The sequence below is a fragment of the Tripterygium wilfordii genome, chromosome 5, assembly GCF_013401445.1.
Source record: "Tripterygium wilfordii isolate XIE 37 chromosome 5, ASM1340144v1, whole genome shotgun sequence".
Lineage (NCBI taxonomy): Eukaryota > Viridiplantae > Streptophyta > Magnoliopsida > Celastrales > Celastraceae > Tripterygium > Tripterygium wilfordii.
The window spans coordinates 8,497,835-8,520,993 of NC_052236.1; the positions used below are offsets into that span (position 1 = coordinate 8,497,835).

General features: G+C 36.9%; 3 protein-coding genes across 3 annotated transcripts; all 3 read right to left on the reverse strand.

The window, feature by feature from the left end:
* Positions 1–862: 862 nt before the first annotated feature.
* LOC119998298 (dirigent protein 17-like) lies at positions 863–1,700 on the reverse strand. Its single transcript, XM_038845592.1, has 2 exons — positions 1,556–1,700; positions 863–1,464 (listed from the first exon to the last, which is right to left on the reverse strand). Exon 2 carries the CDS (start codon positions 1,460–1,462, stop codon positions 1,031–1,033), a length of 432 nt encoding a protein of 143 aa, XP_038701520.1. The 5' UTR covers positions 1,463–1,464; positions 1,556–1,700; the 3' UTR covers positions 863–1,030.
* Positions 1,701–18,928: 17,228 nt separating this feature from the next.
* LOC119998858 (copper transporter 6-like) lies at positions 18,929–19,634 on the reverse strand. The gene has a single exon (XM_038846323.1). The coding sequence runs from the start codon at positions 19,556–19,558 to the stop codon at positions 19,088–19,090; it is 471 nt and encodes a 156-aa protein (XP_038702251.1). The 5' UTR covers positions 19,559–19,634; the 3' UTR covers positions 18,929–19,087.
* A 1,562-nt stretch (positions 19,635–21,196) lies between these two features.
* On the reverse strand, positions 21,197–21,829 carry LOC119998374 (histone H4). Its single transcript, XM_038845695.1, has one exon. It carries the CDS (start codon positions 21,707–21,709, stop codon positions 21,398–21,400), a length of 312 nt encoding a protein of 103 aa, XP_038701623.1. The 5' UTR covers positions 21,710–21,829; the 3' UTR covers positions 21,197–21,397.
* Positions 21,830–23,159: the final 1,330 nt, after the last annotated feature.

Consider the following 23,159-nt stretch of genomic DNA (forward strand, 5'->3'; position numbering starts at 1 on the left):
TAGATATGTGGACATTAGATATGTATGAGGGCATTATATATGTGGACATTCAAGTCAAAACCCATTGGAATTGTTTGGCAATGAGTACTTGTACCTTTCCCAAGAGCACCACTACCAGTGCAAGCACTCAAGACACTAAAGATCGAGAGTAGAATCATTGGGTTTCAACAATGAAGTTCTCATTTGATGGTATAACTCCAAACACTTGAAGTTCTCTTCGACTTCGACTATACGGTTATCTCGACTTCGACCCTCCCCTCATCTCCACCTCGAACCCCGTGTCAGAATCAAAACAACTCTTATCCGATAAAGCTTCCTATCAAAAACAATCATCCCTTCATCCGTACTCAACAGACCCTCCTATCAAAAACCTTGAATCGTCCTCGAGCCAAGCTTCCTTCCCATCCTATCACTTCAAACCTACCCGGAAAGGCAATAACGCTGAAACCAAAATATTGAACTTTCCTCTTACAAATGAATAACTTCAAAGCTTGCTTTTAACACACGTCTGTTGCGAATCATTCGTCTAATCAACCTAAAGATTCGTATCTCTAGGCTGAAAACCACAATCTTAGGAGGATCAAACCTCAGCTATAAAAGCGGTTTCCTACACCCATTGAAGAAGGACTAGAGAGAACGAAAAAGAAAGACACTATTGATTTGAGATCTAGAACACCATTGACTTGATCGTCGAAGCATCCTTGGCCGAAACCCTTCCGGTCAAGGATCCTCCTACATCATCCTTGAGTTTTGTATAATTGTTGGTGGTCCTCTGATATAAATCATAGAATGTGGAAACAAGCACCCACAATTATAACCAAGACGCAGGCTGGCTTCAAATGTATTTTTGATGTTGTACCCATACGCAAAAATGCAAGGATTCATAGTTTCTACTCAAAACATGAATTTTGCAGACAATCTACAAATAGAATCGAAGAATTATCAAATGATTGTTCAAATTGTAACAATCTACAAATTGAAAAGGCAAGCTTCATTCATCATTAGCCTTACTGCATTTAGTTTTCGGATTTCAGGACGAGCCCACAGCAGTTCCAGACATTTTCTGGGTCTTCTTGATGATCTTCAAAGCCAAGGACTTGAGCGGCACTGTAATGTCCAGGGGCAGAAGCACCTCTTCCAACTCATTCCAATCAAGATCCTCCGAATCACCATCTTCATACAACACCCTGTACCATCCAGTTTCCCGATCGGACTTGGTCACCGTCCCCAAATAGTAGTGCTCTCCGAACTTCTTCTTGACTTCCCTCCCTTCCAGCCATTCTCCCAAATACAATGTTTCAATTCCAGGTGATTTATCATTTCCTTGTGATTCTGCGTCATTCGGGGTTGCTAGATCTGGTACACCATTGATGACAATCGCAGGCTCTCCTACCAATTCGAAGATCTTCGCGGACAAGGACGACTCTGAATCTGATTCTTCGCCGCCGGTTGAGTTTTTCATGTCTAACGATGACAAAAAAAAAAAAAATCAGCCAACCAGATTGAAGCCAGGCGCTGAGAAATATCGGAAGATAATCTGAATTCAGAAGATCACCTGAGAAATCAGATGGAGAACTTTCGTCTGGATCGCGTCAAAAACTCGAAAGTTCAAAATCCAAACCCTACCTTCGGCCCTTTTAGGACTTCCTACCTAAATCTCAACCGTCTAAAAAATATTTAAAGGATCTAAAGGGCTAAAAAAGTTACACATCATTAAAGAAATAAGGCCAACCATTTTATTTCTACGTCTAAACATTTCTCCTTGCCCAAGCCCGACAGTTGTTCGACCAAATTCCCATAAGGAACACCTTCTCTTATAGTGCCAAGCTAATTCCCCGATCCTGCAGTCTTTCTCCTCCTCTCTGGCCTACTCTGATTCCCCAACGCTCAATCACTACTACACAATCACCTGTCTCTTCAAGGCATTGTCATCTTGTTCGTTTTGTCCAGGTCTGCTACTCTGCTAGCAAGGTTCATGGGTTTGTTCTCTGACACGGGTTTGAAGAGGATGTTTTCAAACAGAATGCCTTGATTACTTACTATTAAGAACGCAGTAATGTTGCAACGGCGCGACCTGTGTATGATAGGATGCAATAGGGAGATGTCATTTCGTGGCGTGAGATTATTGCAGGTTATTCTCAGAGTGGATTCTCTTTGAAGTGTAAAGGAATATGTAGAATTCCTTCACGGGTTCTTGTTTTGGGGATGGAAGTTCATTATATTTTGTTGAGGCTTAAGGAGAGATGGATGTTTTAGTTTGTAATGCATTGATTGAACTGTATGCAAAATGTGGTATTTTGGATTATTCAAGGCAATTATTTGAGGAAATGAGTGAGTGATCACCTGTGATGCCATCGTTTCTGGTTATATGCTTCATGGTTTTGTTGAGAACTCTATAAATACTTTCTAGAGATCAAAACCCCTGGATTAAGAACCCGAAATGCTGTGATTCCTACTCTGATTCAGAACAACATTCATGATGGGGTTTTGGATTTATCAAGGGAAATGCAGTATACTGGTTTAAGACCAAATGTGGTGAAATTATCTTGCGTTCTTTTGTCACTGTCGTATTTTCCAAATTTGAAAAGGGGGAAGGGAATACATTGTTCTTCTCTAAGAAACAATCTGGATCAGAATATCCATTATGCTTATGCGAGGTCAGGATTTCTTCATGGTGCATAAGAAGTTTTTGATCAAATCCAGGAGTAGGAGCCTGATCATGTGGATGGCAATCATCTCCGCTTATGCTGCCCATAGAGATTGATACTAGTCTTTTGATGACATGCTAAGTCATCAGATTCAGCCAGACCGTGTCCATCTTTACTATTGTTTTCCAGATGTTTCTGTCTCTTGCATTTAGATTTGTCTTACTCTCTTTTTTCTTTTTATCGGGGGAAGGCTTTGCTTGCAGTTAAAGCATCCAATGTTGCAATGTATGATTGCATAGCTTAGTTATACATAGTAGTAACACACGATGGAGGATGTGCCTGCCGAGTGTGAAGGGTAATTGGCCATAACAGGCGCAACAATGTCGTGGTTGAGAATTACCAAGCTATACATAGGCACTGATGGCTATCTTATATGAATAATGTAGTTTTGTAGGAGACAGAGCAACTTGGACCTCTTGCCTGAGGGTGAGATTGGTTGCAGAGGGATAAGCTTCCGGAGTTGCAAGAGAGAGTTCACAAATGATGGCCAAAAAGGTAACCTCCTAAGTTGCTTCCTCTCTGGCAGACTCAGACAAAATTTACATTATTATTATTATTATATAACATCTAGAACTAGTTGTATTCGATTCGTTTCTAATTTTCTTCTTCATGGGTATGAACCAATTAGGAAAATGACATAGATACATAATATATAGGATACATAAGATACAAATTCTATGTGGCATGCCAACTAGACATGTCATATAGATTATTTTTTAGGAACACTAAATCTTACATTCAATTTCCCGCTTCTCTCTCATCAGGCTAACTTTTTGCTTGTTGCTTTTTTTTTTTTAACTTTTTTGTACTTCTTTCTTCTCTCTCCAACTTTCTTTTTCTCTCTCCTCACCTCTTTTACTTCTTCATTCTTTCTCTCGAGTTTGTGATTGGTGACTTGTAATTTTATTACAATGTGAATTACACATTGGAATAAATCATTGGACTAAATACACTGTCAATTGCACAGTGTAATAACAGATTGGGCTAAATACACCACCGATTACAGTGTAATAAGCCACTAGAGAGCTAAATACATTGTCAATTGCACAGTATAATAAGCCACTGAAAAGCTAAATAAGCAAGCAATGACAAATTTAATCATCAGTGGCTTATTGCTACTAAAGAATTTGACAAACTCATTTATAATTGTAAATAAAAGCCCAATTACCTTGTCTGATGGTAACAGTGTAAATCAAAATGAATTTACACCAAAATCCTAATTACATTGTGCATTAAAAGTGTATTTAACTCTGTATATACCCATGACCTGAACCAACACCTTCAAACTAATCAAGCCCTTCAAACAACTTTGAAAGGGTATGAAGAATATGAGCAAACCATGAGAAATTGCAACCCAAGGGAATAAAAAATCAAATCAAAAAATATCTCAATACAAGCATATCAAACTAGATAAGAGAACATCAAAAAGAAATCCAAACCCCCCCCAACCAACCAGAATCCACGTAGTCCTTCACATGGCTCTGCCCTTCTTCACTACCTTCGTTCGACATCTCTCTCTCTAACGAGCTTGCTCTCTCAATAGGCTGTGTTTGTGATGAGTGCACAACATGTTATGTGGGTCTTTATCACACCAAAGAAACTTGAACTCAGCTCCCCATCTTGATAATTAAGATTTTTCTGGACTAAATACACTATCAATTGCACAGTGTAATAACAAACCGGGCTAAATAAACTGCCGATTTTAGAGTAATAAGCCATCGGAGAGCTAAATACACTGTCAATTGCACAGTGTAATAAGCAACTGGAAAGCTAAATAAGCAAGCAATGACAAGTTTAATCACCAGTGACTCATTGCTACTAAAGAACTTGAGAAACTCATTTATAATTGTAAATAAAAACCCAATTATCTTTTATGGCAACAACAATGTAAATCAAAATGAATTTACACCAAAATCCTAATTACATTGAGTATTGAAAGTGTATTTAACTCTGTATATACCCATGACCTGAACCAACACCTTCAAACTAATCAAACCCTTCAAGCAACTTTGACAGGGTATGAAGAATATGAGCAAACCAAGAGAAATTGTAACCCAAGGGAATAAAAAATCAAATCAAAAAATATCCCAATACAAGCGTATCAAACTAGATAAGAGGACATCAAAAAGAAATCCAAAACCCCCCACCAACCAGAATCCACGTAGTCCTTTACATGGCTCTACCCTTCTTCACTGAATTCGTTCGACATCTCTCTCTCTAACGAGCTTGCTCTCTCAATAGGCTGTGTTTGTGATGAGTGCACAACATATTATGTGGGTCTCTATCATACCAAAGAAACTTGAACTCAGCTCCCCATCTTGATAATTAATATTTTTCTTAACAATGTAATTAATTTGGGACAGTGTAATAATGCACTTGAGCATACCTTCGATGTAGGTCTCTATTTTTCGGTGACATTTTCGATCGACAAAGGATTGGGCTAGGTGCTCCTCATGTAGGTGAGTCCATTGATGGGGTTGGGTTGCTAAACCGACATCGGAATCAGCTGGATCTGTGATTTTTGTCTTGTGGATACCTATGGCTTCATGGCGGATTTCCGACAAAATCAATAATCGTTGACGACAAGTGGTGGCTGGGCGTTGTTCCTGGGGGTCGGACTCTTCTTTGGAGGCAGTGGTGGTCATATCGGTGGCCAGACAATGGAGGTCCATTATTGGCCGTAAGAGAAAAAGAGAGAATCGCGTGAGAGAGAGGAGAGGAAGAGATAGAGGAGAGAGAAAAGTGAAATGAGAGATAAAAGTGATTTGTAGGGTTTGATTTTTGATTTTTGAATTTTAAATTTTGAATTTGCTTAGTCAGCATATCCAGTCAGCTGTCACATCATTATGGATATTTTATGTACACAAATCCTATGTATGTATATCACTATCGAACCAACTAAGAGAAGAGACCAATTTGAGGATCAAAGTAGACGAGAAACTACATTTTTTAATGAAGAAGCTCGATTCCTTGAAGAAGCAATCAAATTCATCTGGGATTTGCGGGGTTTATTGCACAAGTTGTGCAAGTTCCAATGAGTCGCTTGATTCCTAGGTCACAAACTCAACAATCTTACAGGAAGCAAAGATTATTTCTTTGAAAACTGCTCTGAGGACCCCAAGAGTGAAGATCCAAAGTATCAAATCAAATCTTAATTTCCTTAGATAAATTTAGCAATTATTTGGTACGTGTCCCAACATTAATTCATCATCTGACACGTCAAGCATGTGACCAAGAACTACACCTGCCGGTCAGTAGAAAGTAGTAGCTTGTGGCTAACAACGCTATGTACAGAAGCAATGGCTAGCAAATGGTAGAGGTCTCATGAACAAGCCAAGTCATGGTAAGTAAGCCATCTAGAGAAGGCTTTGCGTATTGAATATCCATTTTGTTGTAACCCAACATCTTTTGATTAATATCAGTTCTAGTTTGTTTACAAAAACATTCCATTTGGTATCAGAGTGATTTGTTGTGCATGGTTTATACTCAAAAACAAATCTCATATATGAAAGTGAGTTCAACAAGTTTGTTGAACAGATGGAACAATAGTCCCGTGATATCACTAAAGTTGTCGCTAACCTATAGTTGAAGTGCAACAAAATCTCCGATGATGCGAGGAAAGAGAAGGCAGGCACATCGGTCGTCTCAGCTCCAACCTATAATGATCGTTTGGGGAGAACATCTAGACCAGGCAGTGGTCACAAACGTGAATACAATATCCAAATCCATACCTGCCTTGACTTTCCACTATTTGAATTTGGAGATCCAACTGGTTGGATATTCATAGCAGAGTAGTTCTTTTAGGTACACTTATCCTTATGGTTCAACGGATTAAAATGGCCTTCATTCGCTTGGATGGTGAGGAACTCGAATGGTTCTGATGGACTTCTTCCACAAGTCATTGGAAATATTGGGAAGACTTTACGTAAGCCCTCATCACATCGTTTGGACAAGGTGATTTCAAAGACCATGGTGAACTATTGGCCAAACTGCACCAGACCAGGACGATCAAAGAGTATCAACACAAGTTTGCTCGCCTTACAAACCACGTGGTTGGTTTATTTGCTGCTTAATGGGAGGTTTAAAGGATGAGATTTAAATGGAAGTCAAGGTGTTTGTACGTAGAGAAATTTACAATGAAGAAGCAAAAGATGTTGCCAACAAAGATACTAGTGAACTTTTCTAACCCCAAAAAACTAGTTAACATTGAGACTCTTCTACTTCCACAAAGAGATTATCTCCTGCCGAGGCGGCTGAACGACACAAGAAACTTATTTTTTTTTTATAAATGTGAAGGAAAGATGGGAAGCCGGTCATAAGTGAAAAAGCAAGACATTATTCTCGACAGAGAAGGTTGAACTCTTGCCGATGATCGAGGGAGAACCAACAACTGAAGCAGACTTTATGAAAATTTCCATCGACGCCTTAGCAAGAGCCCCATCCACAGGGATGCATAGCTGACAAGGGTGTCAAGATACAAGGATATGAGTTCCGTACCGATTTCTTTGTTCTTCTCTTGAGCAATTGCGAGCAATTCTAGGAACTTCGTGGCTTTGCAATGTGAGTGCAGTTCTCTAGGACTTTGATGGACTACAGATGTCATTTGACCTTGCTAGCAAAAGAATCGTAATCGAGAGACTAAAATAAGAGCCTATTCGCACTATTGAAACCCACCAAATGGAACAATGTTTACGCAACTCGGACACAGTTGGAGCGTGGATATCTGGGCTTAGGTAAGCTCTTCTTAACCCTTTCAAATTTCTTTAACTAGCCATTCAAACTTGACTACTAATAGAGAGAAAGGAGTACAAATACCATGTCCTCTCAACCCAAGCTCCCGATTGAGGATTTTGCTCTAAGAATTCGTTGACCTCTTCAAGGAGCCCAGCAGGTTATCGCCACAACGAAGCATACCACATCATCTTGGGCGGATCAACCTTAAATTTTTTTTATTGTAATAATACATAATTGTTTTAAAAACAATATAACTAGAAAACTTTGTCGCTCCTTAAATTTTGAGGAAAAAAAAGCGTAAGTCCATATTTGTTGGACCCATGACATAGACCAAGATTTGATAATTAATAAGTAATAATAAGCCCAAACCTAGAAGCCCACAAACTCAATATTAAGAAACATGAGAACTCGTGAAAAGCAATTATCAAAACATGAGAACTTCTGTTGGACCTATGGTCCTACATATCTAATTTTGATGATATTAAATCATTTATAAATGATATTGAAACATTAGAGCAATATTTGATTTATGTAAATTGAATTTAAATTAATATATCTTATTGATTACCTTACATGAATATATCATTGAAGTGAGGCTTTTGCCTAATACTATGTGAATTTGACATTTACTCATGCTTGATATATTGTTGGAAATTCAGAATTGCAAATGAACTAGAATGGACTAAGTTAGAGTATTAATTTTTCAATTATCATATCTTAACCAACTTAGGTCTAAATGACTTGAAACTTGAACCACATGCACATGAAGGTCTAATATATGTTCTAGGACTATAATCATGAGAAATTAAGTGCATCACAAATATATTTGGTCATATGCTTAAATTCAGCCAAAACTAGGTTTACCTAATTTTGTACATATGTGTTCTTTGTGAACGTGGTGTACCAAATGAACTCCGATTTAAATGAAATTTCGTGTGCACCTTAGTTTTATCACTATGAACGTATATGACTTAGTAAAGTTCAAGAGAAAATTTCATTAACACTGAGTTTGCAAAATGACATTGAATTTACATTTAAAATTTATCGGTTTCACTATTGGTGACCTATTTGTTTGGTTGAGTGATCAAACGATTTTCGATTGTTATGAAATTTTATATGGACATTCTAATACATATAAAATGATTCATCATGCAGTAATATGAATTTTTTGGGTGTTTTTCTAATATAATTAACCTATGAGCTTCATATGAAGCTCTTTGAGCTTAATTACATGCAATTGGGGAGTTCTACCTCCTATTTCTTTGTAGGTTAATCATCTTTGTGGTCTCATATAACTCAGAATTCAGTATGTTCAAGAGTTTCGAAGTTCAGTTTCTAAGAATGAGCTTGGAGCTCTAGGAAACTATGGAAAATCCAATTTTCACTAAGGTATTTGATCAAGTTGAATGAATCCAGCATTGAGGCTATTGGTTAAGGTCTTCATGGAGATACAACTGATATTTATCAAGTGAAGAGTGCAGCTATGTTAAGTGTGTGACAAATTGGACCCGATCATGTGAAGCATGGAGACTTGTCCAACAAGGCTTTTACCATAAATATACAAACATGTGGGACTAGCCTTGTACTCTCTATTAGAAGTGGTATATTCTTTGTTTGGCTTCTTCATTCAAAACTTTTGCTACTAAGAAGATACGTTTAGTGCAACCAAACAAGGCCCTTGCCTAGAGTTCACTTTTGAAGTCTTGGAGCCAAAATGAAGGGACAAGATGGTATAGTACAATGTGCATCCATGACTGAGAATTAAAGAGAGTTTGAATGGTCAAGATTTGAAGACATACATCGATCCAAGGGTTGTGCTTGTGACAACACGTATGGAAGAAAGCTTCTACCTTTTTCTCTAAAGCTTCCAACGTCTATATGCTCTATGGTGGAGATTTGTTTGCTCAAATCATCAATGGCCAAGATTAGGAGCTGCAATGAATGGTAAAGATCAACTCTTGAAGTTTGATCCATTGGCTGCAAGCATAGGAGAGCATTGACACAAAAGAGGGGTCTTCTCTTTCATTCAACTTGGAGAAGCATTTGCAATCAAGAGAGACCTTTGTCACAACTTTCAAGCATTCATTGTCTTCTGAAATGCCAGCTTCTTCCTGAGCCACCACTCAAGATCTTCTCACTATTTTGCTGCTGTAAAGAGAGGGTGCTTTCACTTAAGCTCAAGGTGTTAATTCTCCCAAAATCACCTCGCCTTACCTATTTGTAAATCCTACCCGTGAGTGTGTGATTGTTGTTATTGAAAGTTATTCACGTAAATTGTTTAGTGCTAGCTATGAGAACCTTAGCTGAAAACCCCATTGAGAAAGTCCCTTTGTTAGGGCAAATTACAAACATTGAAGTTTGAGGGAGTTCTTAGAAACCCTTGGTGTAAGGAGTTTTGTGGGTCTCTTAAACCACACCTTAGTGGAGTTGGGAAAATCCTAGATTGGTGAATCTAGGTAGTAGACGTAGGAGAAGGGTCTCCGAACTACTATAAATCGCTGTGTTGATTTCCTTGTTTACTTGCTTCTATTTGCTACTTGTTTCAAACTGCAGGATTTTCAAAACCCTAATCTGTCCGAGATTAGCAGGCGCCTTAAACTTTGAATTTTGATCTGAAATTTTGATATAGTGTTTATTAAGGTGTTGTGAAATTGCATATAAAATTTCGTTGCATTTCGACATCATTTGATAGGTGAAATCTGAGTTGAAATATCTGTGCGCAGTGTGTTGTTTGAAAATCTGTTTTGTGCAATTCTTGATTATTTGATATTTGATATTTGATCATTCACTATATTGTATCACATCTTGCATTGGATTGAATATTGATTAGGATAATCATTAGAGTCCAAATTTGTGTGCTGCTTGTTAATTGCCATTAATTTGTTTAAATTTTAAAAAAGGATTCCAATTGAAATTTGGGGACACAATTCACCCCCCCTCTTGTGTTAAACTCGATCCTTCAATTGGTATCAGAGGCAGGTTAGCTAAAACTAGGAGTTATAACCTATTTGACATATTTTATGGCAAATATTAATTCTAATGGTGAGACCGAAGGCCTATCCATGAATAGACCACCATTTTTCAATGGCTTGCAATATGATTTTTTGACAAATAGGATGAAAATTTTTATGAATTCTATTGATTATGATTTGTGGGAAGTTGTAGAGAATGGTCCTTGTGTTCCTAGGAGACTTTTGGGGTAGTGTGATTGTAGATAAGGAAAAGAGTGAGCTTACTAAGGAAGATAAGAGATTACTTAGCCTAAATAATAAGGCCATCAACACCTTGCACATTGCACTTATTAGAAGTGAGTTTGATTACATAGCTCAATGTAAGAGTGCAAAGGAGACTTGAGACATGTTAGAGTTGAAACACGAAGGAACAAGTAAAGTGAAAGACTCTAAAATAAACATGCTAGTCACCGAATTTGAGACCTTTAGAATGAAGAAGGGTGAGAACATTAGGGAGATGTTTTCTAGACTTACTTGCATATGTAATGAATTAGAAGCCCTGAACAAACCATAAGAGGAAGTTGATAAGGTCCAAAAGATCCTTAGGAGTTTACCTAGGATTTGGAAAGATAAGGTAGTAGCCATTAAGGAGGTTAAAGACCTTAGGAAGCTTAAGATAGATGAATTAATAGGAAGTCTAATGACACATGAGTTGGAGATGTCTGGATTAGATGAGGAAGATGCACCACTTAAGAAAAATGGTTTAGCTCTTAGGATCAATAGTGACACTAGTTTGGATTCTAGTGATGATGATAGTGAAATAGGGGCAGCCCTATTAGCTAAGCATTTCAAGAAGTTCTTGAAGATGAATAAACATGGAGGATTCAAGAATAGAAAGGCTTTTAAAGAAAAGAGAGAGGAGAAAGAGAAAGAAAAGAGTAATTGCTTTAAGTGTGGCAAAGTAGGCCACTTTATGGCCGATTGCCCTAAGCTTCAAAAGAAGAAGCATAAGGAATATAAAGAAGAAGAGAAGAAGAAGGAAAAAGGGAAGAAGGAGAAAAAGGCATTCAAGGCTACATGGGATGATTCTTCATCATCATCCTCAAGTGATAGTGAAGAGGAACTCCAAGCCAACTTGTGTCTCATGGCAAATGAGGAAGAGGAAGTGTCCTCATCAAATTCGGATGAGATGATAACATCTTCTAAACCTTCTTATGATGAGCTCTCTTATGTTTATGATGAACTTTATGATGCTTATGAGAAATTAATGCATAAACACAAGCATGCTAAGAAAGAAGTTAGTGGACTTTCTAAAGTTGAAAAAATGCATCTAAAGGAGTGTTGTGATTTGAAATCTAAATATGATAATGTACTCTTTTCACTTGATGCATTAGTTCAAGAAAATGAGGATTTAAAAGCTCAATTGAAAACATGTGTTAATTCTAGGAACATTGCATCATCTAGCAATTCACATGACTTAGATGCTTTGCATGCTAGGATTCATGAGTTAGAAGGTGAGTTGGATGCATGGGATGATCATGAGTGCATTATTATGCCAAACTCATCTTCTCTACAAAAAGAGCTTGGTATGGCCAATGAGAAATACAATATGCTTGAAAAACAATTTTCAAAATTTTCTATGAGTTCTTCTAAATTGGATGAACTTCTTGTATCTCAAAGACATTATCTTGACAAGAGTGGATTAGGATATGATCCTATGAAACTTAAGGACACCCAGAGGCCAAGGAGGCCACGGCCAATGTTGGAAATGTGAAGAAAAATGGTACCTACCCCAAGGGTAAGGCTAATGTTCCTAAGGGAACTACACCTAGGAAGAGGAAAGTTTTTGTGAAGAAGGTTTAGGTGCCTAAAGGGTTGAATGACTTTGAAAAGAAAGCATATGTGATGAGAACTTTCAATTATTACTACTAACCCCAAAGGATCCAAAGTTTGGATACCTAAGGTATCTTAAACATGTGTTTGTCTAGGTGTGTTTAAAATCCAAGTCCAAGTCATGCAAATGGTATTTGGATAGTAGTTGTTCTAGACACATGACGGGAGATGCTTCATTATTCACATCCTTTGAAGCAAAGAAGAATGGAGGATTTGTGACCTTTGGAGACAAGGTCAAAGGTAAGATCCTAGGCTTGGGATCCATAGGTAACTCTTCTTTCTCCCTTAGTGAAGTGAGATTGGTTGAAAATTTATCTTTTAATTTATTGAGTGTTAGTCACTTAGCCGATAAAGGCTTTGATATTCTTTTCAAAAATGATAAATGTTATGTGTTTGATGTTTATGGTAATGTGGTGAAATTAGGAAGTAGAAGTGGTGATATGTATGTAATGCATTTTGATGCCATGAAAAATTCTAAAATATCTTGCTTGCTTGCTAAGAATGATGATGCTTTGCATTGGCATAGAAGATTTGGTCATATCGAAATGTTTACATTGAAAAAGTTGTGTGCTAATGAACTTATTAGAGGATTGCCTAAGTTAAATTTCAATGTTGAACATGTTTGTGATGTTTGTGTTAGGGGTAAACAAACTAAAGAGTCTTTTAAGCCTAAACTTGATATTAGTACTTCTAGGCCTTTAGAATTGTTACATATGGATTTATTTGGTCCTAGTAGAGTTAGGAGTCTGGGTGGAAAATACTATGCATTTGTTATTGTGGATGATTATACTAGATTTACATGGTGGTTGTTTCTTGTGCATAAAAGTGATGCATTGCATGCTTTTGAAAACTTACTTGGGAGATTGCAAAATGAGCATGACTTAAAGGTTTCAAAAATTAGAAGTGACAATGGAGATGAATTTGAAAATGCTAATTTTGATTCTTTGTGTGCTTCTTTTGGTATTAAACATGAGTTTAGTACTCCTAGGACACCTCAACAAAATGGGGTTGTAGAAAGAAAGAATAGAATTTTACAAGAACTAGGAAGAACCATGCTCCTAGAATATAATCTTCCTAAATATTTTTGGGCTGAAGCTACTAGTAATGCATGCTAAGTGAGTAATAGACTTAGCATTAGAAAAGGCTTAAAGAAAACTCGTTATAAACTCTTGTATGACAAGAAACCTAAAGTAGGTTACTTTAAGGTTTTTGATGCTAAATGCTGTATTTTAAATACCAAAGACAATTTGGATAAATTTGATGCAAAGAGTGACATTGGCATATTTTTAGGATATTCATCATCATCTAAAGCATATACAGTGTTTAACTCTAGAACTAAAATTGTGAAAGAAAGTGTGAATGTTAAATTCGATGATATGATCACACTTGCACCAAATGTGCTTGTAGAAAATGAATTTTCAGATTTGGAACATCTTTTGAAGCACAAAAATGAAGGTACTCATGGAGTACAATTGCTAGAAGAGGATGAAGATGATGTCCCTTTGGTGGAGAACTTAAGGGAGATGAATATTTCAAATGAAGAAACACCGCCAAATGAAGAAAAGGAAGGTGAACCCGAGGGAAATGAAGAACAAAATGAAGCTGAAAATGCTATGGAACAACCGGGTGTTCACAAATACAAGGTGATGAAGTCTCATCCAAAATAACTAATTATTGGAGACTTGCATCAGGGAAGGCAACCAAGAGCTAAAAGGGACTCTACGGTCAATTCTAATCCTTTAAACTCTTTTGCCATGCTTTCTTTAGTAGAGCCTAAAAATGTACGTGATGCATTGCATGATGATGATTGGGTGTATGCCATGCAAGAGGATTTAGAACAATTTGAGAGAAGTAAGGTTTGGACTCTTTATCCTAAACCTAAAGACCACACCATTATAGGAACAAAATGGGTCTATAAGAATAAGATGGATGAAAATGGTAATGTAACTAGGAACAAAGCTAGATTAGTGGTCCAAGGATATTGCCAAGAAGAGAGCATTGACTTTGATGAAACCTTTGCACCGATTGCAAGGTTAGAAGCTATTAGGTTGTTGCTTGCCTTTGCATATTACAAAAATATCAAACTTTTTCAAATGGATGTGAAAAGCGCATTTTTAAATGGTGTGATAAATGAGGAAGTTTATGTTAAACAACCTCCCGGATTTGAAAGTAAGAAATTTTCAAACCATGCTTACAAACTAGACAAGGCTTTATATGGTTTAAAACAAACTCCTCGAGCTTGGTATGAAAGATGTCTAAGTTCTTACTTGAAAATGGTTTTCAATGTAGTAGTATTGATACTACCTTGTTTATTAAATACAAAGGTCTTGATATGCTAATTGTGCAAATATATTGTGTTTGGTGCTACATTAGAGTCTATGTGTGAAGATTTTACATTATGCATGAAGAATGAATTTGAAATGAGTATGATGGGTGAGTTGACTTATTTTCTAGGTTTGCAAATTAAACAAACCCCACATGGCACTCACATTAGTCAAACTAAGTATACAAATGACATATTAAAAAGGTTTGGCATGGATATTTTTGAAGGTTCATCCACACCTATGGGAGTGGAAACCAAATTAGATCCCGACCTAGATGGTATAATGTTGATCAAAAGAGTTATAGGTCAATGATTGGTAATTTACTTTATTTGACCTTATCTAGGCCTGATATTATGTTTAATGTTTGCATGTATGCAAGATTTCAATCTAATCCTAAGCAAACACATCTCATGGCCATAAAGAAGATTCTTAGGTACTTAAAGGACACACCTTCCCTAGGGTTGTGGTATGATAAGAAATCTTCATTTGACTTGCATTCATTTGTAGATGCCGACTTTGCCGGTTGTAAAATAAATAGGAAAAGTACTAGTGGTACTTGTCAATACCTAGGAAATATGCTCATATCTTGGTTCTCCAAGAAGCAAGCATGTGTTGCTTTGAGCACTACCGAAGCCGAATATATGACTATTGGTAGTTGTATTTGCCAATTGCTTTGGATTAAACAACAAATGCTTGATTTTAATATGGAATTTTCAAGCATTCCAATTCTTTGTGATAACATAAGTGCCATACATTTGTCTAAGAATCCTAGATATCATGGTAAAGCTAAGCATATAGATATTAGACATCATTTCATTAGAGATCATGTTGCTAAAAAGAACATTGTGCTTGAACATGTAGAAGGAGAACATAATATTGCCAATTTGTTCACTAAACCTTTAGCTAAGGATAGATTCATAAAATTAAGAAATGTGTTGGGTTTGTATGAAGCACCTTGAGTGAATATTATTTGAATGCATATCTTTGTTTGATTGATATCCCAAGATTGAACTTGAATGCTTATTATCTTTTCTTGGTGATATGTGCTTATGAGCTAAATGTATAAATTGGTATGCATGATTGAAGAGGGAGTAACCTAGTGTCATTAGGAGGCCATGGGTCACTTAGAGTGATGGGCTCCAAATTGGGTCACTTAGGTTCTCTTAGTTCAATTGGTGTGTTGCCATGACTATGTGTTGATGTGAACTAGTTTTGACATTATTTTGGAGCATGTTTATGTTTTTAAATCACTTTTGTGATCAAATTTAAAAAATGTTTACAAAACTTGCATCAACCCTTTAGTCCTCCACTTTTTGAATTATTACAAAAGGGGGGGAGAGACATGATGATAAATTGCATCAAAATCATTTGCCAAAAAACATATATAGGCATAACTTAAGGGGGAGTGTGTATGCCATGATTGGGAGAGAATGGATGTTAAAGTAAGGGGGAGGTAAGCTTACTTAACTAAAGTTGTATATGAGTTTCAAAATTGTTTTAAATTGTATCATTAAACTTTTTAGTGCACTTTGATTTGATATTAAATTCAATGGCAATCAAATATACATTTACATCATGCATGTTTTGTAATCATTAAAAAGGGGGAAATTGTTGGACCTATGGTCCTACATGTCTAATTTTGATGATATTAAATCATTTGTAAATGATATTGAAACATTAAAGCAATATTTGATTTATGTAAATTGAATTTAAATGAATATATCTTATTGATTACCTTACATGAATATATCATTGAAGTGAGGCTTTTGCCTAATACTATGTGAATTTGACATTTACTCATGCTTGATATATTGCTAGAAATTCAGAATTGCAAATGAATTAGAATGGACTAAGTTAGAGTATTAATTTTTCAATTATTATATCTTAACCAACTTAGGTCCAAATGACTTGAAACTTGAATCACATGCTCATGAAGGTCTAATATATGTTCTAGGACTATAATCATGAGAAATTAAGTGCATCACATATATATTTGGTCATATGCTTAAATTCCATCAAAACTATGTTTTACCTAATTTTGTACATATGTGTTCTTTGTGAACGTGGTGTATCAAATGAACTCCGATTTAAATGAAATTTCGTGTGCACCTTAGTTTTATCACTATGAACATATTTGACTTAGTAAATTTCAATAGAAAAGGTCATTTACACTGAGTTTATAAAATGACATTGAATTTACACTTAGAATTTATCGGTTTCACTATTAATGACCTATTTACTTGGTTGAGTGACCAAACAATTTCCGATTGTCATGAAATTTTATATGGACATTCTAATACATATAAAATGATTTATCATGCAGTAATATGAATTTTCTGGGTTGTTTTTCTAATATAATTAACCTATGAGTTTCATATGAAGCTCTTTGAGCTTACATGCAGTTGGAGAGTTACATCTCCTATTTCTTTGTAGGTTAATCATCTTTATGGTATCATATAACTCAGAATTCAGTATGTTCAAGAGTTTCAAAGTCCAGTTTCTAAGAATGAGCTTGGCGCTCTAGAAAACTATGGAAAATCCTATTTTCACCAACTTTCCACTAAGACATTTGATCAAGTTGAATGAATCCAGCATTGAGGCTATTGGTTATGGTCTTCATGGAGATACAACCGATATTTATCAAGTGAAGAGTGTAGGTGTGTTAAGTGTGTGACAAAATGGACTCGATCATGTGAAGCATGGAGACTTGTCCAACAAGGCTTTTACCATAAATATACAAACATGTGGGACTACCCTTGTACTCTCTATTAGAAGTGGTATATTCTTTGTTTGGCTTCTTCATTCAAGACTGTGCTACTAAGAAGATAAGTTTAGTGCAACGAAACAAGGCCCTTGCCTAGGGTTCACTTTTGAAGTCTTGGAGCCAAAATGAATAGACAAGATGACATAGTACAATGTGCATCCATGGCTGAGAATTAAAGAGAGTTTGAATGGTCAAGATTTGAAGACATACATTGATCCAAGGGTTGTGCTTGTGACAACACTTATGGAACTTCTACCTTTTTCTCTAAAGCTTCCAACGTCTATATGCTCTATGATGGAGATTTGTTTGCTCAAATCATCAATGGCCAAGATTAGGAGCTGCAATGAATGGTAAAGATCAACTCTTGAAGTTTGATCCAATGGCTGCAAGCATAGGAGAGCATTGACACAAAAGAGGGGTCTTCTCTTTCATTCAACTTGGAGAAGCATTTGCAATCAAGAGAGAACTTTGTTCAAAGCTTTCAAGCATTCATTGTCTACTGAAATCTCAGCTTCTTCCTGAGCCACTACTCAAGGTCTTCTCACTATTTTGCTGCTGCAAAGATTGGGTGCTTTCACTTAAGCTCAAGGTGTTACTTCTCCCAAAATCACCTCACCTTACCTACTTGTAAATCCTACCCGTGAGGGTGTGATTGTTGTCATTGAAAGTTCTCACTTAAATAACTTAGTGCTAGCTGTGAGAACCTTAGCTGAAAACCCCATTGAGAAAGTCCCTTTGTTAGGGCAAATTACAAACATTGAAGTTTGAGGGAGTTCTTAGAAACCCTTGTTGTACGGAGTTTTCACCTTAGTAGAGTTGGGAAAATCCTAGGTTGGTGAATCTAGGTAGTACACGTAGGAGAAGGGTCTCCGAACTACTATAAATCGCTGTGTTGATTTCCTTGTTTACTTGCTTCTATTTACTACTTGTTTTAAACAGTAGGATTTTCAAAACCCTAATCTGTCCGAGATTAGCAGGCTGCCTTAAACTTTTAATTTTGATCTGAAATTTTGATATAGTGTTTATTAAGATGTTGTGACATTGCATATAAAATTTAGTTACATTTCAACATCATTTGATAGTTGAAATCTGAGTTGAAAAATCTGTGCGCAGTGTGTTGTTTGAAAATATGTTTTGTAGAATTCTTGATTATTTGATATTTGATCATTCACTATATTGTATCACATCTTGCATTGGATTGAATATTGATTAGGATAATCATTAGAGTCCAAATTTGTGTGCTACTTGTTAATTGTCATTAATTTGTTTAAATTTTAAAAAAGAATTCCAATTAGAATTTGAGGACACAATTAACTCCCTTCTTGTGTTAAACTCCATCCTTCAACTTCAAACCAAATGGAACTATTAAATTTGGTCCTCTTGTTTCGAGCTGGTAATTCGTTCACTAAAATTTATCTTGTTACATCAATTGAGGCTGAGAACTCCAATGTAGCCAGTTATTTATTGTCATTTTCTCATTAATGCCTAATCCCCAATGGAACCAGCTGGCTATACGTCGATCATATTTCCTCCTGACATTGGGTTATCCTGGCCTTAAAGTTTCAAAATATCTCATTTACTTTCCAACTGACAACAGACAAAATCACAAAACTACAACAAAATTGACAACTTTTTCAACTTTTCCGAAATGAACATCATAATTACACCCAAAAACAGATGACAAATTGATTATTTCCTAGAAACAGAGACCAATCAACAAGTTATTGGAGGAAGATCAGAATGGGGAGTTTTGTGAGGAGAATTGTTGTGTGATTTCTTGAAAACCCTGCTCCCAAAAAGCAAGAATCCCACAGTATGACCAGCCACGGCGGCTAAGAACACACCACCATTGAAAGACATGATAGCCAACATCACCAACAAAGAAACACCAACCCTGAAAGCGTGCATCATGGTCTGAACCAACCCGGCCACGACACGGTTCATACCGGCCTTGATCAGCTGGCAGTGAGAGAGCCACTCAACAATTAAAGCCAAAACAAAGACCATTATCAAAGATAGCGCATACATGTCAGAACTGTGTCCAGGCCATCCATCGAACAATACCTCCGCATTGTTCCCCCAAAAGAAGGTCATGTGCATCATCATGTGCCGGCGACCCAGCATAGAATGACCCATCGGTGGTGGTGCACCCATACCCATATCATGATCGTGCATTCCATCCATGGCTATATCTCTCTCTCTCTAGTTTTTCTCTCTCTACCTGGAAGTGTGTTTTTTGTGTGGTGGTGGCAACAATTGAGGAGGGTTGTTCATAAAGGAGAATGTTGCGGGTTTTTTAGGGAGACTGGTAGTACATTCTATACTAGCGGTGAAATGTAGTACAAGTTAACGTTTTGTTTGGTTACGGTGTTTCAACTACAATATAGAAAACTGTGCCAAACATGTAGAATCGGACGTGGCACTAAAGGAGGGATATCTTGGATTAGACAAGCTATAAATTAATTTGTTTGATTCACACTGTTTAATTTAGGCCTCCTTGAGCTCCTCTCTTTTTTCCGTTTTTATTTGCCTTTGAACAAAAAAAAAAAAAAAAAAGTGGAGGTTTAGTTTTTATTTGATGGATTGGACAAATGCCCTACTTAATTTCTTCTTCCGGGCTTCAAGAGAGTGGCTTGACTGACTCTGTGTTGTGATATGGGCTTTCTTGAAATCATTGTTGGGTTTGGGCTTAAAGATACCAGACTGTGTTTGTTTTGGGCTTATATAAATATTTGAGCTTATCCAGAAGATATATATATACAACCTTTTTCACGTACCTACAGATATTAGGGACACATTTTGCGGACACATCTAGGAGCCGTCCAATCCATTTAAGGACACTCTTTCTCCCCCCTCTTTCACGATCTGCCACTCAATTTCTCTCTTGCTTCTCTTTCGTGATCGTGAAGACCCAGCCCCTCTCTCTCTCACGATGGCTTCATCGGGGGCCTTAGGCTTAGTCGATGGGTTGCTTAATGGCATCGAGCATGTTAATGGGCAGAAATTTCATTTCTGCTTCAGTTTCAGTTGGGTGATATCCAAAAAGATTCGATATATATTCTTTTGATTAGTTCTCTACATGGTTTATATATTCAACCAGAAGTTTATATTCAAATTTCAAAGCCAAGACACCTCAAAATCTTTTGATTTCCGAAACAAGGCATTGTGTAGATTGGTGAAAGAAAGCTACGGACTGCCAAGTAAAACTCAAGTGGTGCAAACTGATAAAGCCTGGCACACAATCAACCACGACCTAGATTAGAAAGGTCGAAAGTACATTTTTTGAGACTGGGAAGGCCAACCCGACGTTCAATTTATGATCCTTGACCTACTTAAACCCGAGATGATCACCCTGTGCACAAAGCAAGTGACTAATTTACTCCTGAGACAAAACTCAATGAACAAATAAGACTGAGCCAATTTATCATCCTTGACCTAGTTTTAAACCCAAGATGGTCACCCAGTGCGTGGAAGTAACAGATGACTAATTTAGTGCCGAGACAAAACTCAGCGCACAAATAAATAAGACTGAGCCAAGACCAAGAATAGGACTCCTAACCCCTGACGGACACAGAACTAAAACATCGTCGGAATTTTCATTACCACCGGTGGCACCGTCAATTTTGAGATATGAATGATAAGAACAGCATTTCAAATTTAGAATCCTATTTCAGTGAGGAAGTCGGGTGGAATTTTGTTACCTTAATAATATGTATTTCCATGGTTGCATCTGGACCACCAAGCAGAACGCAATTAGAACAATACCAACCCTCGCAATTAGAAGAGAAACCCTAGGAATCAAAGACTAGATGCACAAACCAATTAGGCAAATCAGAACACATAGTCAATTAAACCAACTCAGTGCTGAAACCAAACACTAATTTCATTCCAAACTGAACTAACAATACCTTCAATTGGGAATTGAAAACCCTAGATCAATAAACCTAAACCACCAAACATCTACATTCAGAGAGAATCAGCCGATTTACAGATTTCCAAACACAAAACCAACGAGCAACGCAATCAACCACCGAATCCATAAAGAGTCCTACCCTGCCTCTTGAGTGCGTAAACCACATCCATGGCGGTCACAGTCTTACGCCTGGCGTGCTCAGTGTATGTCACAGCATCGCGGATGACGTTCTCGAGGAAGATCTTGAGGACACCACGGGTCTCCTCGTAGATCAATCCACTGATACGCTTCACACCACCTCTCCTGGCCAGACGGCGAATAGCAGGCTTGGTGATTCCTTGGATGTTGTCACGAAGCACCTTTCTGTGCCTCTTGGCTCCTCCCTTTCCTAGTCCCTTGCCTCCCTTACCACGACCAGACATTTTCTCGCGAACGTGCAGAAGAATTAAGTGAAACGAGATCTTTTGAATCTGCCACGAAGACTTGGATTTCTTGATGTGCGAAAATGGAGGCGGGAGTGGGGGCTTATATAGGAAGGTGGGAGTTGTGTTTCTGGGTTTGGAATGGGAGAGGAGGAGAAGGGACCGTTGGATAAGGATATAATAGACGGCTAAAGCTTACGATCAATGTGATTTTGTTTTTTCCCTCGTAAATGCAAGAACAGGGAATTTGGACTGTTCGATCACGTACGATCGACGGTTAAAACCTCCTATCCGCGTTGCTTTGGGCATATATGCTATGAGCCGTCGATAGGGCACCAATCTACGGTGAAAAACATTGAAGCATCCTGATTGGTGGTTTTAATTCTTCACGGATTGCTGATTTGGTGCAGACAATGAAAATAAACATTTTCAATTTTTTTCTTACTCTATTTTTTTTTTCTTAGCTCGATTTATTATCTAAAAAAATAAGCCTCAAGCACAATAATATAAACAAATAATTACGATAAAATGTGGAACTTCGATTTGCCATTAACAATCACAACAGCTTCTATTCTATGTTTGTAACCAATGTCACTCGTTATTCCAAAAAAAAAAAAAGAGTGAAGTAATGTTCACAAATTATTAAATTATACTCCTTCCGTCCCAATTTATTTATCATCTTTTGAAAATCTTGTTAGAAAACGAGATTGAAAAATCAATGAAGGAATAATTGGAACCTTTAGAACAGTAAAGCGATTTGAGAATCTCTCTCAAACAAATTTTGCTCCCTTATTATAGCAATGGGAATCACAACAATTTTGTTCTTATGATACAATACAGTGTAGATGTTATGTGCAGTTTGCTATGCCTGAACACAATCAAGAAGAGAAGAAAAAATTTTCTTATGTCTTTTAGAATTGATAGATGATCCCCTTATAAGAAAAGAATGAACAGATGTAATTGTTCAAATATAATCACTTATTTGAAATTATTCCTCAACATGACCACAAAATGAACATGTGTCACTATTCAAATATAACCACTTATTTGAAATTACTCTAACAATCCCCCACTAATTTCAAATAAATAACTGACATAATATGCACATATATCAATACATAAGCAAAAGTACCTATAATAAGGCTTGAACTTTTACATAGTATTATATGCTCAAGGAATTACCAGTAAATAGTAGATATAAAATCTTTGAACTATCTAACTCGTTTGATAAAACCGGAGAATATATACATATTGACATAATAGAAGTTCTTCTTTCTTTCTAGCCGCGCATTTTAGGCCATACGCGTATATCTCAACTTCATGAGTGCTCTAGGTAGCTTACCAAACCCCGACAAAAGCAGTCTGACTTTACACTCACGTAGGTTAAGTTCTTCTAGGTGTCCCTGTAGTATAAAACACCTTTTATGTAAACTTATTAAGAGTTGAACTC

Coding starts and splice junctions, on each gene's coding strand:
- LOC119998298 (XM_038845592.1), bottom strand. CDS start 1,462: ATGAAAAACTCAACCGGCGGCGAAGAATCAGATTCAGAGTCGTCCTTG.
- LOC119998858 (XM_038846323.1), bottom strand. CDS start 19,558: ATGGATGGAATGCACGATCATGATATGGGTATGGGTGCACCACCACCG.
- LOC119998374 (XM_038845695.1), bottom strand. CDS start 21,709: ATGTCTGGTCGTGGTAAGGGAGGCAAGGGACTAGGAAAGGGAGGAGCC.